Below are 16,470 nucleotides of genomic sequence, written 5' to 3'. Positions count from 1 at the left end.
AGTAAATATTGTTTCTTGAAGATAACACTGAAACGTTTTGCTTAGAAATAGGTTAGAAATATTCACTTCCAAGATATTTTGACTTAGAAGATTATTAGAAGAGGAAGTCCATTATTGACTAGACAGTTACAGTTGTCACAAACTGATATACCGTACTTGTTAGAATTATTTAGCTTTCTGATTAATGTATTACAACATTCAAAATTATGGAAGTTCCTTTAATTAATCTTTAGTAATATAAACTAATGTTGATATGCTTAGGGAAATTTTTAAAAAGAATATTAGAACAGGCTGGGCATTATGGCTCAAACCTGTAATCCCAGCACTTTGGGAAGCTGAGGTGGGCAGATTGCTTGAACCCAGGAGTTCTAGACCAGACTGGGCAACATGACAAAAACTTGCCTCTACCAAAAGTAGAAAAAAATTAGTCAGGCCTCGTGGTGCACATCTGTAGTCCCAGCTACTCAGGAGGCTGAGGTAGGAGGATTACCTGAGCCCAGGGAGGTCTAGGCTGTAGTGAGCCATGATCACACCACTGCACTCCAGTCTGGGTGACAAGAGTTGAGACCCTGTCTCAGAAAAAAAAGAATATTAGAACAAAGTAAATTTTGGGGTTAGATTCACTGAAGGACTTTTAGAATTTTATATTTGGGAATATAAACTGAGAAAGGTTTAGTAATTAAAAAAAGGTGGTACTCTAGAGATACTATTAGCAGATTTTCATTTCTAGCTGGAATTTGTTCCATTTACTAATGAGAAGGGTTAAAATAGGATGTATGTAGCTGTAGCCACATGTATGTGGCAAAATAATACAGATATCCAGGTCTGTTTCTGTTGGACCTCTTATCAACTGCAAAGGAAAGAAAGAGTAAATCTCAGCACAGCATTCTTTTTTTTTGAGATGTAGTCTTTTTTTTTTTTTTTTTTTTTGGAGACGGAGTTTCGCTCTTGTTACCCAGGCTGGAGTGCAATGGCACGATCTCGGCTCACCGCAACCTCCGCCTCCTGGGTTCAGGCAATTCTCCTGCCTCAGCCTCCTGAGTAGCTGGGATTACAGGCATGCACCACCATGCCCAGCTAATTTTTTGTATTTTTAGTAGAGACAGGGTTTCACCATGTTGACCAGGATGGTCTCGATCTCTCGACCTCGTGATCCACCCGCCTCGGCCTCCCAAAGTGCTGGGATTACAGGCTTGAGCCACCGTGCCCAGCGAGATGTAGTCTTGCTCTGTTGCCAGGCTGGAGTGCAGTGGTGCGATCTCAGCTAACTGCAACCTCTGCTTCCCAGGTTCAAGTGATTCTCCTGCCTCAGCCTCCCAAATAGCTAGGACCTACAGGTGCGCACCACCATGCCCAATTAATTTTTGTATTTTTAGTAGAGACGGGGTTTCACCATGTTGGCCAGGATGGTGTCAATCTTCCAACCCCATGATCCACCTTGGCCTCCCAAAGTGCTGGTATTACAGGCGTGAGCCACGGTGCCTGGCCAATCCCAGCATTCTAACATAGCACATTGTGATAGTGAAGGCTGTGATGATCACCATCAAAGACATCCAGAAATGAGTGCTGCCTACATACATGAGTCAAATATGAACATAGCACAGTATTTTAATACATGTCCAAGAGATCTCCTCTAGATATTATATTGCTAAAATTGTAAACTGAAAGGATGAGAAAAGGTTCTTTGAAACTGTGTTTCTTGCATTGTAATAGTCCCAGTTGCTAGAAAGTACTTGGTCCATACTGGGCACTGCGTACATACCCGTTAATGTGCATTGATGAAAGAAGGGAGGAAGAAAATAAATGTAAGAGTAATAAAAAGTCAGAGGAAGGTATAATCTACAAGAGTGAAGAGGAATGCATTTTTGTTTTTATTTATTTTTTTTTTTTTTGAGACGTGGTCTAGCCCTGTCACCCAGGCCAGAGTGCAGTGGTGCAATCAGGGCTCACTGTAGCCTCCACCTCCATGGGCTCAGGTAATCCTCCCATGTCAGCCTCCTGAGTAGCTGAGACTACAGGTGCACACCACCATGCCTCGCTAATTTTTGTATTTGTTGTAGAGACAGGGTCTCCTTATGTTGCCCACGCTGGTCTCGAACTCCTGGGCTCAAGTGGTCTGCCCACTTCAGCCTCCCAAGTGCTGGAATTACAGGTTTAAGCTACCATGTCTGGCCAGGAATGCATTTTTAATATATAGTCAAATACCCAGGAGAGGTGGCATTTGAATTGGATTATAAATAAAAGATTTGGATGTGGTGAAATGGGGAGGGGTGGTGCTGAGGGGCAGAGTATTCAGACAAAGGGATAATCTATTTAAAAGTAAAAAAGAAAACCAGAGTTATAGACAGAGTGAAGAAGAGTTCTGGTTTCCTTCCATAGGATGCAGTTGAAGATTACTAGAGAATATGGTGTCAAGGTAATTGGTATCTAGATTGTAGAGGTCCTTGAATGCTTGTCTGCGATGTATGAACTTGACTTTGGAGGCAATGTCAATCCATCAGACTTCTCAGTAAGAAAGACCAAGAAATATGGATCTAGAATTTGGAAGAAATTTGCCCAGAACTTCATGACACAAAAGTGTGCAAATAGGCCAGGTGCAGTGGCTCACGCCTGTAATCCCAGCACTTTGGGAAGCTGAGGCGGATGGATCACCAGGTCAGGAGTTCTAGACCAGCCTGGCCAACATGGTGAAACCCTGTCTTTAAAAAAAAAAAAAAAGTGTGCAAATATAAGTCTAAGATTGTGCTGAAATAGGGAAAAAGGTAACTAACACTGATGTGCAAAGTAAAAAGGTCAGGGCTAATGATATCTTGAGTATGCTTGCCTAAAAATCACAGAATAATGCTCTTTTGGACAAGAATAGACTGAAAATTTTATACATGAGAGCGTTTTAATTGACTATAGGAGCATAACTGTGTCTCAGTGTCACTGGTAAAGAGTTCTTTCCCAACTCCATATTGGTTGCAAAGAAAGAACATCCCATGGTAAAAGGCAGTAAAGTTTCATTCTCTGGCCAGAGAATGGAGGAGGTGAACTCCTGCATTAAATGTACCTTCTTCCCAAACAATAGAAGGCATCAGGTTTTTAAAAAGGGCTAGAAAGGAATGGGGCAGGAAAGGAATGTTAGCATGTGCAGGATGGGACTCTAGACATGAAGGCACAGTTCATGAACATATGTCTTCATATATTATATGGACACAAAATGGCAGGGGTTTTCTTTAAGGGGAGGGAATTTTAGCACTGTAATGATATGCTGATGATCTAAAGGCAAATAGGAGTCATCTGTTCCAGTTTGAGGTGGTTTTATGAGATCTTCTCTGGTGTCTGGGCAGGGGTCAAAGAAGCTCTGGTGCCATCTGGAGCCATCTGGTTTCTTTAAGCAGCTGTGCCTGTAGGTAAAGGAACTAAAGAAAAACAGTTAGAAACCAAGGACCTTTCCTGGTTATTTCATTAGGGCTGCCCTAGCAACATCAATATTCAGAGAGAATGGCAAACATAAGCTGCCAGACAGATTACACCTTAACAGTGTCATTGCTTTCTCTTGACATTTGATTGTCATCTAGATTCAAAAAAACCCTTAGAGTATGAACACTTTATGATTTTTTTAAAAATCAGTGTTTCCATTTATGTCAGTTTCTGCCTTGATCCTTTCTGACACAGAAACTTTAAAACATAAACTGCACTCCTGGGCTTCTTCAGCGGTCCCAGCTCCCCACCATCACCAAACATCTGTCTCCAGGGATGCTTCCCTTTCCAGGATCATCACTGAGATTAACGTACATCACTTTGGCTTCATCTGCCATAGCCACAAAATTTTGGAAACGATTTCTCTTCTACTTTAGTTGAAATATCTACCACCATTTACTGAAATGATGACACTCTTACACCAGATGTAATAGCTTTCTCTCCGCTAACCACAGCAGTTACATCTTTTAAATATTGTTTTGCATGTTTTAGACTTCGTATCAATGAAATAATAGGTATTTTTTCCACATTATGGTTTTCTTTTCTACATAACGTTAGATTCTTGAGATCATTTATATTGTAGACCATATAGTATTCCACTGTATGAATAGAGCATGGTTTATTTGTCCATTCTGGTAATGATGGACATATTTCATTATTACAGACAGTGCTGATATAAACTGGCATACGCTCCTTGTGCAGATGTGTACGTTTCTCTAGAGCAGTGATTCTGAAGCTTGAGCATGCATCGGAATCATCTAGAGCAGGCGTCCCCAAACTTTTTACACAGGGGGCCAGTTCACTGTCCCTCAGACCGTTGGAGGGCCGCCACATACTGTGCTCCTCTCACTGCCCACCAATGAAAGAGGTGCCCTTTCCTGAAGTGTGGTGGGGGGCCGGATAAATGGCCTCAGGGGGCCGCAGTTTGGGGACGCCTGACCTAGAGGGCTGTTTAAACACAGATTGCTAGGCTCCCACCCCACTGTTTCTGATTCAGGAAGTGTGGGTAGGTCCCCATAATTTGAGTTTCTGACAAGTTCCCAGGTGCAGGTGATCTATTAATTTCAGAACTAATTCCTTCAGAGTATAGCTCTAGCTGCAGAATTGCTGGAGTGAAATAAAGAATGCAAATTCCACTTTAATTTGTAATGCTAGACTGTTTTCCTATCAGCAGTATGAAAGAGAGTTGTCAGACTTGAATTTTTGCCAGTCTGTTGGGTGTTAATGGTTTCTTATTATGTGGCTGAAAGAGGAAATCTAGATGCCTTTTTTTTTTATATTAAACTTTGCAGAACATGTAGGGCTTGCCCACTTTAAATAAAGACTATTATCTAGCACACAGGATACACAGACACAACACACACACAGAGGTAGTGTTCCCCAGAAAAGCCTGATGGTGTTGATAAAATTAAATGCCAGTTGCTTAACAAGCTTCGTAGATGTTTATTGTGATTTTTTGACAGTATTTTTTCATTTTAATTTCATTTTCTTCTAGCTAAGTAAGCCCAGTTTGAAATACTCATGATAATAATTTTACAGTTCCACAAACAGTATCACAACATGCATAAACAATGTTCTTGACACTACTTCAAACATGTATAAGACAGGTTATGAATTAGGCTTGTTTTGAATTGGCTAGATGAACTAGTATTATAGATGGCTAGATATTTAGACTACTGAAAAGGCAAAATGGATATTAATTGTAGCAATTTGATTATTAATCTTTACAAGTAAATGAGAACCTCTACTAAAACGTGTTTCTAAGGATTTTTAAAAATTGGTTTATATGAGAGCATATAAAGCTGTAAAAGTTGAATCAGTTGGCTAACGACATTTTCGAAGAGGTCCGTAAGGCATTTGGGAGTTCCTGAAATACTTTACCTATTATTGTTATGATGTTGTCAATTATATCACTGCAAGTTCCCATAGTAAAACAAAGGTTGCACTTGTTGAAAATTCCTTCCCTGAAGCTGACTATATTCCAACGGATTTAGAATAGAAAATGACTGTATTATAACTGATTTATGGAAACTTGTAACTGTTAAACTGTAAAAGTGCTCAGTGAACCATATCACAAAATGGTGATAAAAAATCTTTAAATCCACTTTTGAGAACCCATAATCCCTGCTTCCACATCCTTTCCCCACCTTCAGTAAATAAGGTGAAATCTGGACGTTCACATCTATTGTAAAGTAAACAACAGTGGAAGCAGAACTCAAGGAAAATACATGTGGGTTTCTCAGCCTAACCAGTCACTGTGTACTGGCCTAACATTCAGTCTTAAATACTCAGTTCTACTACCACCCATTCTCAGAAGTGTTTCTCCCTTCTGTGGGTATCATAGCCTCTTAAGTGCTATGATACCCACAGCCTCTTCTGTGGGTATCATAGCACTTAATACACTAAATTCTAATCATTGACTTTGTTTGACCTCTGTACTAGCAATTGCAGGCTGAATTGTCTGTTTTCATTTCTTTATTTCCTGATCCTGGCAAGGTCTGGTACACATTAAATGCTCAACAAATGTTTGCTGAATGAATAAATTAACGAACAAATGAAACAGTATTGATTCCACATGTTGTAACTTTGTAATAAGTAATTTGTTACTTAAAACTTTGTTTAATACGTGCCCCCTCTAAAAAAGAAAACTATTATCTCAGCCTATTTTCAATAATACATTAATCCTCATGTTCATTTATTCATATTCACATACATGGTACTATTATACACTGGCACAATGTAGGATTAACATTCATTCATATTCTTCATATTCACTATTGTGACTGCAGATTAGCACCAAAAAAATTTTCTAACAAAATATGCCTCATAAAATGATATGTCAATAATATTAGCTTTGCATTATCAAATTTTCTTATCTAAGCCCATCTCTACTTTTGAATCAGGCCTTTTTCATGGTAAAAGCAAAGTTTAACTGCTTTTTATTTTGATCTCTCTTTGATACAAAAATATGCCATAAAGCAACAGTTTCTGCTAGTTTTATTAAGAGAACCACTTTATGTTTCTTCCCCCTTTATGTTATTACAGGCAAAATTCCATTACAGTAAATTCTAATAGCATAGTTATTGTAAATTCACTGATAGAAATTATATATATTATATAGCTTTCAGAACAGATTTATTAAAAAGATTCAAGGCTTCAAGAAGTGAAAACTGGCATCTGAAATTTGAGGAAAAAGTGGCACATATATAATTCTTTCCTTCAGCAAGATCAGAGATTATTGTGTAGTATGGTATTCTTTATTTTGAAAATGTATGTGTAAAACTATAGAACTGTCAAGAAATAGCTAAGTCTTTTTCTCCTTCACAGTAATGAAGGTTCCAATAAAGTACTTTCTATAGTAGTTTATTCTTCATAAATATATCACTATTATAATTGACTACTGAGAAATGAAAACATTTTAACTTAAAAAAATACAGAGCCCTTCTTGATTAACAGAATTTGTCTTAAATAGGATTTTATCTATAGTATCCTATATATAAAATCCTTCAACAAGTAATCATTGAAACAAAGAAGTCAGTAACAAAATATTCTTATAACTGTATCACAGATCTCAGGAAACAGACGTTCAGAAAAGATTTAAGGCCACTCAGTAATAGCCTTTCATAAAACCCAACAAATCTTAAAATTGCAATTAGACTTAAAAAGGACCTAAACATTACTTCATGCTGAGCCAAAATTAGAAAAATCTTCCACTGTTGCCATTTTCATGTTTTTAGTTTTTCAATCAAATGATCAGCTGTGATAAACCAATAGGAATTGACTCTATAAACCAACTTGGATAAGAAGCCAAGCTGATCCACTGGTGCCAGAGGTGCAAGTGGGAAATGGAACAGAACAGAGGCATATGAAAACCCATCCTCACATTCATGAAGTCAGTGAAATTATTCCTTTCAAGAATGGTTTTTCCAACAGTTACTATGTTCTCAACCAGTTCTACTTGATCTTTCCTTAGAGATCTGCAATTTCCAATATGCTTCTTTGGCACCATAAGATAATGATGAGTTGCTGCTGGTTTGATATCTTTTTTTTTTTTAATTTTTTTTTTTTTTTTTAAAGATGGGGTTTCACCATGATGGCCAGGCTGGTCTTGAACTCCTAACCTCAGGTGATCCACCCGCCTCAGCCTCCCAGAGTGCTGGGATTACAGGTGTGAGCCACCGCGCCCGGCTGGTTTGATATCTTTCAAGCAAACTAGGTCCTCATTCTCACAGTGCAGGAGTTCGGTGCCCGGGTCCTGCCGCCCCTCGATCTGGCAGAACACGCAGGTGCTGTCATTGTCCTTGGGCTCCGGTGACTTGGTGGCGGCTTTGCAGGTCCCCACCAAGGAAGCCGTAGATTCTGTAGTCTCGGGGGCCTTACAGTCGGTGGCCAGGTCAGCGCTGGGGTTCACCTGTCCCTCCGCCGTGGCACTCGCCCTTGCAGCCTAGAGCCTCGGCCTCTCCAGGGCTACAGGGCTCGCGCAGGCTCCGTGTCCCTCACCTCCTCCATTTTACCTCGAGGCGTCGCCCCTCTCCTGGCGCTGGCCGGTGAGCCAGGCTGAGGGGAACGATTATTGTGATTTTAAATATTTTTCTTTCCTGTTTTGTTTTGTTTTGTTTAGAGATGGAGTCTTGCTCTGTTGCCCAGACTGGAGTGCAATGGTGTGATCTCGGCTCACTGCAATCTCCGCCTCCTGGCTTCAAGTGATTCTCCTGCTTCAGCCTCTCGAATAGCTGGGATTGGAGAGGCTGAGGCAGGAGAGGCACGTGCCACTGCACCCGACTGATTTTTGTATTTTTAGTAGAGATGGGGTTTCACCATGTTGGCCAAGCCAGTCTTGAACTCCTGATCTCAAGTAATCTGCCCACCTTAGCCTCCCAAAGTGCTGGGATTACAGGCATGAGCCACCATGCCTGGCTGTGATTGTAAATATTTTCCCATTGGCCTTTTTCAAAAGGATCCAAGGAAAAATTCCACTTTAGCGAGGCGCCTTGTTTAAACAGAAGGTATTCCTTTTCATTGAAGTCTCTCTTTACTAGTGCAGAAGGCTAATTGGGAAAAAGCTATCTGGACATCACAGTAATTTTATTGTGTTCCTCAGGAAAGCTGCCTGAAAGCCAGATCTCAGTTGACCTGTTGTTGAACAGATTCACCTTCTAGACAAGAAGCTGTGGCAGAGCAGTCTCCTGTTCAGCGGTGTTGCTTTTTGAGTGGGCAAATGTGTATCAAGGTCCTGTTTCTGTCAGGTGGTGGTAAACTCTCTCTCTGAGGTGCAGTGGACACTCTGAGAGCCCAAGCACAGTGTAAAGGGGCTCAGTGGCTATGGTGTCTGTGAGAGTGACACTCATAGTTGACTGTCTTTCAGCTTTCATGACGCTGGTCATCATCCTGCTGCACGTGTTCTGGGGCATTGTCTTTTTTGATGGCTGTGAGAGGAAAAAGTGGTACATCCTCCTTATAGTTCTCCTGACCCATCTGCTGGTATCAGCCCAGGTGAGTGTTGCCGCCACGCCCAGACTGTATTTTGGAACTCAAGTCTATGTATCTAAAATGGTAAATTCTATTCTGGGTGAAATACACGCTCATGAGACTGTGGGGAAATTCAGAAAAGCTATTTAAGTGAATGAATGAGTCATCTCTTACCACAGAGACACCATCAGTTTTAATTTTTTGGTAGGTCTTATTAAAAGATTTTTTTTTCTGCTGTTTATTTGCTGTGATTTGTCTCTCCTTAACCTCAGTCAGTTTGAAAAACTGTTTATTCTCTATGACAGCTGCATGGAAGAGTTGCATGTTTCAGACTCAGCACTATCACTAGACCTTATTCCTAGCTCTCATACAACACATATCCTTGGCTAGCATATTTTATTTAATAAAGTTTTTGTCTCTCTCTCTCTTTCTAATTAGAGTTTGGATAATCAAAGATGGGGCCTTATCTTGCCAATCTTTGTATCTTCAATTCATGGCACATAGTAGGTGGCCAGTAAATGTTGGTGAATATTGAATAGTTGATAATATTCTTTTTTTTTTTCTTTTTTGGCTGAAAGTAGATAATACCCTTTTTAATGATTAAAAGGAAAGAATTGGCTGGGTGTGGAGGCTCACGCCTAAAATCCCATCAGTTTGGGAGGCCATGGTGGATGGATCATGAGGTCAGGAGTTTAAGACCAGCCTGGCCAAGATAGTGAAACCCTGTCTCTACTCAAAAAAAAAAAAAAAATATATATATATATATATATATATACAAAAAAAAATTAGCTGGGCATGGTGACGGGCACCTGTAATTCTAGCTATTCCAGAGGCTGAGGAAGAGAATTGCTTGAACCCAGGAGGTGGAGGTTGGAGTGAGCTGAGGTCACACGACTGCACTCCAGCCTGGGTGACACAGTGAGACTCCAGGAAAGAACCTAGGAAGTTTGAAAAGTATCTACTAAAATGTTAATAGTAGTTCTCTCTCAATGGCTGATTTCAGAAACTGATTACATAATTGTTTTATTAAAATAACACACCTACAGAAAAGCACACAAATCAGAAGTATACACCTTGATGAATATTCACAGTGTGAACACACCTGTGTAACTAGCACCTAGATGACAATCAGAACATTCTCAGCCCCCAGGAGCCTCTTTGTTCCACCAGTCACTGTCCCCACTAAGGGTGACCATGATTCTGACTTCCAGCACCACAGCTTGGTGCTACCTTTTGGTATTTCTGTAAACGGAGCTGCACATTTGCCCTGTGTCTGGCTCCTTTTGCTCAGCATATTTGTATGATTCATCTTTACATCACTAGTGGATTTCTAACAAGTTCCCAGGTGCAGGCGATCTATTATTTTCAGAACTAATTGCTTCAGAGTGTAGCTCTAGCTGCAGAATTGCTGGGGTGAAATAGAGAATGCAAATTCCCCTTTAATTTTTAATGCTAGACTGTTTTCCTGTCAGCAGTATGAAAGAGAGTTGTCAGACTTGAATGGCTCACTCATTGCTGTATAGTATTCTACCATGTGTTTATACCATAATTTACCCATTCTACAGCAGAGAGGCATTGATGATGTTTCTCGTTTGAGATGGAGTCTCACCCTGTGGCCCAGGCTGGAGTGCAGTGGCACAGTCACAGCTCATTGCAGCCTCGACCTCCTGGGCTCAAGTGCCTCACCCTCCCAAGTAGCTGGGACTATGGGAATGCACATCATGCTTGGCTAATTTTTAAATTTTCTGTAAAGATGAGCTCTCACTATGTTGTTCAGGTTTGTCTCAAACTCCTGGGCTCAAGCAGTTCTCCTGCCTCAGCCCCTCAAAGTGTTGGGATTACAAGTGTGAGCCACTGTACCCGGCCTTCTCATTTTTAACAACTGGGAATAGTACTGCTGTGAATGTTCTGATGTATAGCTCTTGGTGAACATGCACACACACACACATTTCTTTTGGCCATATGCCTAGGAGTGGCACTGCTGGGTCTTGGAGTGTACTCGCGTCGACTCTTCATATCACTCAATTTTCAAAGTGATTGTATTGCCTTACACTCTGCCGTTAATTTACAAGTTGTGGTTCCTCCACCTCCTCACAACATTCTCTTTATTGTTAGCCATCCTGCTGGCTATGTCATGGTATCATAAATGCATAAATTAATAAATCGTAGTAAAAGTTTTAATTTACATTTCCCTGATGAGGTTGAGCAAGTCTTCATTGGCCATTCAGATAATTCTTTTTGAAGTGGCTGTTCGAATCTTATGCCTATCTATTGGGTTATCTTTTTATCTTTGATTTTTAGGAGGTCTTTATGTTTTCTGTTAAAAAAATATTTTGTCAGATGTATGTTGCAAATAACTTTGATGGTGTGATTTGTCTTTATATTCTCTTAATGTCTTTTGATGAACAAAAGTTCTTAATTTTATATACTCTCATCAATTTTTCTCTTTATGGTTTTATTTTTTGAGCTTTTAAAATAAATATTAACCTAGTCGAATTTCAAGTTTTAAAATTTGTTCTATTTTTCTCATTTTTGTGTTCTAATTTTCTACAACAATCATGTATTGCTTTTGTAATTGTTTAAAAGAGAAAAAAATTTTTAAAGAACAGTACAAAAGAGTGTAGCACTCTATACAATGAAAATTCAGTAGATTTGAAGTATAGAATTATTGTGAAGAATAATCCAGAAAATGCTCAATGCCTGCCATGCCCACAGAGGCCTCTTGAGAAGAGCATTCTTTCTGCATAAGGTGCTAACTGTAAAATCGACCACTTTCTTGGGACCTTCCTTGACTACCCTAAGGAGATCACCTTGTTTTTACCCATCCTAGCCTCATCACAATGATAAATTATGCTGTCATAGCATTCATCACAACTTGTAACTAATTAAGTTGTTTCTTCATTCATTACCGGCCTCCCTCACTGGTACAGAAGCTCCATTAGGTAGAGACTTTGGTCTTCACCATGGTGTACACACTACGTCTTGGCGTTCCGTTAGTGTTCTTTAAATGAATAAACCTTTGGAACCCACAGCTGTTGCTCAGCTGAAAAAGACTCTATTCCCTCATGTTCCCTTGAGTACTAAGGATTCATACTAAAAGAATTTGGACTTGTCTCACTTTCTTGCAAATTTTAAGAACCAATTTAACATAGAAATGAATAGAAACTGGTTATGTGACATGCATCTTGTATTGTGTATTCCGTTAGGTTCTGCCTAATGACTGCCTTCTAAGGTTGCTATTTGAACACAGTAAAGCACGGGACCCACAGTGTCTGTTGACCAGCTTAGTTCTACATGTCTCGGGTCCATAACACATGACACATGTCGTATGTGTTTGTTGAAGCACACCCAAGTTCTTGAAAGTATTTCATGCTTCCCTTTATCTTTGGTTATTCTGCGTTTAATAAGCCTGCTGTTATTAGCCAAGCTGATTTATTTTTCTTTTGCAGACCTTCATAAGTCCTCATTATGGAATAAACCTGGTGTCAGCATTTATAATCCTGGTGCTCATGGGCATCTGGGCATTCTTTGTTGCCGGAGGCAGCTGCCGAAGCCTGAAACTCTGCCTACTCTGCCAAGACAAGGACTTTCTTCTTTACAACCAGCGCTCCAGATAACCTCTGGGAACCAGCACTTCCCAAACTGCAGACTACGTCTTTAGAGGAAGCACAATTGTGCCTTTTTCTAAAATCCCTTTTTCTGGTGGAATTGAGGAAAAAAGCTATCCAGATACGACTTCCATTCACTTGGCTTTCTCGCAACCATTCTCTGAAAGGGATGCCTTAGTGGTGTGCGTCCTGGCTGCACGAGGATCACCTGGGGCAATGTAAAGCTTCTGATTCTGGACTCCACCCTCCAGAGTTAATTGGCCTAGGCACGTGGTTGAGTTTTAAAAGCTTCCCAGGTGATTCCGACGTGCAGCCAGGCAGAGAACCACTGGGTTGGTATCCAAATAGGAGCTTCCCGAGAACGCCATAAGTGAATGAGAGTCTAACTGTCTCCTAACTCAACTTGTGCTGAGCAAGTAAGTATCTGAATGTCAAATCCTGGTTAACTTTTATCTTTCTAAGTTCTGAAGTCACAAGAGGCTAAAGGGCTATCACCCCTGTTAAGTGTTTTTGTGTACTTCACCGTCTTAGAGAACGCAGTAGGCTGTGCTTCTAAATCCAATAATAAATTACACTGACTATCATAATTTAGCCAAAGTCAGGTACTGATGAAGTCATATTTTTCTGAAGTTTTTCAATTCCGGGTTTTGCCTTCTGAGGCATTACATTGTTTTTGAGTATAGATTACATTTTATTCACTAAAAATGACTGTTTTCGACTTCCTGGGGAAGTTATTCTAAAATCAAGAATTTTTATGCAATGTCTATAATTTCTTCCCGTTTAAAGCTTTTCAGTGGGCTTTGCCCCAAGGCCGTTGGCTTCAGCGTTGACCATCTGAGTGCCAGTTGCTGTGCTAGTTGAGGTGAAATGCATTCTTTTATCCCTGAGCAGCTAAGCAGGGAGCTAAGCGGTGTGTTCTGGGACAGGCTTCACTGTCGCTGGTGGAAATACAATCAGAAGCAGGAGGAAATGAGCCAAAAGAGGGTTGTTGATGGTTTTCATTTGTTCAGGTGATACTAACAACACTTTCATCCAAATGGTTTAATGTAAAGTTGGAACTAGATCTTAAACTGCCCAATCTCACACTATTCCATAATCCTTATGATCTTCAGATCTAGTCAGTGTCTCTGGGTTTTGGTACCAGATACAGCATTCCCTTTACAGGACTACCCAAGGTGTTCTTTCAGCTTCCAGATAACCCCTTTGATTTCCTTTATAAAGGGAAAATGCCAGCAGATTGTGCCTTTACTATTAGAAATTGTTCCCAGTTGATGTCTTTTGGGGAGCTGGTAGCGTGAAATGCAAATGACCTATACATTAAAGTGACATCTCAGTGAATACCATACATGCAGTAGAACATTCAAGAGAGAAGAGCAGCAATGCTGAGGGGCTGGGGGCGTGACAGTGGCAGGACAGATGGGTAGGTTTGAGAGATTGTGGTGGGAAGAAGAATGAACATGTTTAAAACAAACATGGCCAGGGGTTTGGGCTAGCCACACATCATTCCAGAGGCCAAAACCTTGAACTAGACCTTTATCAATATCAGCGAACCCTTATGTGTAAAATATTTGGATGTCTCAGTCTATTAGAGGTAAAGAAGAGGAGGGCTTCCAGCAGTGCTGTAAACCAGGCGTCCCCAGACTTTTTACACAGGAGGCCAGTTCACTGTCCCTCAGACTGTTGGAGGGCCGCCACATACTGTGCTCCTCTCACCACCAATGAAAGAGGTGCCCCTTCCTGAAGTACGGTGGGGGGCCGGATAAATGGCCTCAGGGGGCCGCATGCGGCCAGCGGGCCGTAGTTTGGGGACGCCTGCTGTAAACAGTCTGATAAGCAGCTGTGGTTATTCCCCTAAAGTTTACTTCAGCACTAACATCAGTGCTTCTGCTGAAGTCTGCAGTTCTCCGGCTTTACACAAGATTTCCTTAGCCTGGAAGAGTCAAGGGTATAGTGACTGCACAGTGACATTTACTGTGCAGCATCAAGGGGAGTAAGATACTCATCAAACTGGGATTATTCTTATCAAAACATGGTGTTCTTTGAATAAGAAAAATACTTGGTTATTATGGACTTAAAACTCTGTTAATGGATATTCTGATACAATAGTTGCTGATATGCACAGTGGAAAATCTGAGAATATTAGCTTTACTCATCTTGAGCTTTGAGGATGTTCTCTGCATGCTGATAGTTTCATATTAACTAAAAAGGCTGGATATTGTAAAATCTCATAAGAACTCAGATGAGAAGAAAATTTTATTGGATGGTGAGACTGTGGTCTTTATTTAATAATCCTTTGTTACCTGTGAATGAAGGAACTTTGTAATTCTGATTTCTCCTAAAACATGAGCCTTTCCAGAGTCAGCTTAGACACTGTTGTTGCAAATACCATGCTTTGCCTTATGCCAAGGAAGCGCGGAGGGAGGGCATAGTCTTCCTCTGTTGCCGTGTATATATTGAAATGCTTTTTTTTTTGCATTTGTTATCTATAATGAGTTTCTGAGCCCTGATGATATGTGAGATGAACAGGAGGTGTTGATATTATACATTCCCTTCCCTTCAGGATTTTCTGCTTGGAGGGAAATGTGGATATAAAGTTGACCTTGGGGAATTGTGAATATTTTTGCAATTCTTGAACATATTACCGTGTAAATAGTAAGAGACTGTGTTGCTCTTTAGTATACGCTATATTTATTTTTAATTCATTTGAATTAATAGTTACAGCTGGAGAAGTTTTGTTACCTCTAATCTGGCCTGCCAGCCTGGCCTGCAGTATAGTAGCAGCAGCCTCTTTTAGAGCATTTTAATGAAAACGTGGCTGAAAGGAATTAATGATGATAACTGCATAGAAAATGGCTTTTGTTCCCACTGTTAACATTTTCTTCTCAATCACATTTCAATGTTTGTGGAGAGTGGCAGATTCATACCAGAAACACTAGGTGTTCCTCTCCATAGAGTGGATGCAGAGTAAGCAGTGTGACAGAAGCTTCTTCTTTCCTGGTGCTTCTCCCACTCACCTCAACCCAGCCCCAGACAGGCCTTAGCATTCCGTGTGGGCCCTCAGGCAGCACTGAAGCCTGGCTGGCCCATCAAACAGGGTGGCAGCCTGTGACAGGCATCAGCAGCCTGCTTCCCAGGAAGAGTTCCTTGAGGGTGTTGGCTAATTTTGTTAGCTGAGTTTTTTTCTGGGCTCCACCATTCCTAACTCCAGGTAGACAAGATAGACGTCACACAAAACAATTTTAAAGTACTCTGCTTAGTGCATTTTGTTTATGATTGCAATGTTTGTTTCTTTAGGAGGCTTTTTATTTCAGTTTGTTAAATTTTAGCATTTAGAAGAGGCGGGTACTGTTGCTATGTAAAATGTGTAATATATGTTATACTGTGTCATATATACTTGCAATATGAGACCTTGCATTCAATATACAGTGCAGTGGACTCTTTGCAGACCTGCATTTTTCAGTGAACAATAAAAAGATTGTTCGGCACTACTCATTTCCTGGTGTTTCCTCTTCTGTGGAATAGTGTATCCTTTAATATCTGTTACTACTGTGTTTTGTCTCCTTATGAAACTTGGGTGTACATTCTATTGTTTATGACTGACCAGTTCAGAGTCTTTTTTCAAAGAAAAATTCTTTATCTGATTTAAAACTCATAGGGCTTATTTCATATCTGCTTGTTTAGGAACAGTTTGGTGCAGAGCATTCCCTTGAGGTATCTTACACCAAGCTGGGAGAATCCTCAAAGATCTTGAAAGCTTGCTTTGCAAAATCTCCTAATTGTAAAATTGTGAATTTAAAGAACATTGCATAAAAGTGGCTGAGGATTGGAGTTCAGTGAACGGGAGAGTACCATTTAGTTTTTACCTGGTGATTCTGAGTAGCCTGTCAAGTCCTTTTGTCTTTCTTTCCTTTGGGGAGGAGACAGTGCA

The 16,470-nt window shown here is 40.4% G+C and overlaps 1 protein-coding gene and 1 pseudogene across 1 annotated transcript in view; one reads left to right on the top strand and one right to left on the bottom strand.

The window, feature by feature from the left end:
• APH1B (aph-1 homolog B, gamma-secretase subunit) overlaps positions 1-16,030 on the top strand; it is a 31,488-nt gene extending 15,458 nt beyond the window's left edge. The window contains exons 5-6 of the mRNA XM_003939878.4: positions 8,831-8,958; positions 12,384-16,030. Of these exons, the coding sequence (XP_003939927.1) occupies positions 8,831-8,958; positions 12,384-12,551 (296 nt within the window). The 3' untranslated portion in view covers positions 12,552-16,030. The remainder of the gene's footprint in view (positions 1-8,830; positions 8,959-12,383) is intronic.
• Positions 7,124-7,974, bottom strand: LOC104653194 (adenosine 5'-monophosphoramidase HINT3 pseudogene; annotated as a pseudogene).
• Positions 16,031-16,470: the final 440 nt, after the last annotated feature.

The sequence above is a fragment of the Saimiri boliviensis genome, chromosome 2 (assembly GCF_048565385.1).
Source record: "Saimiri boliviensis isolate mSaiBol1 chromosome 2, mSaiBol1.pri, whole genome shotgun sequence".
In the NCBI taxonomy this organism is placed as follows: domain Eukaryota; kingdom Metazoa; phylum Chordata; class Mammalia; order Primates; family Cebidae; genus Saimiri; species Saimiri boliviensis.
The sequence above is the reverse complement of the archived record's forward strand: the minus strand, read 5'-3'. Positions and strand labels throughout refer to the sequence as shown.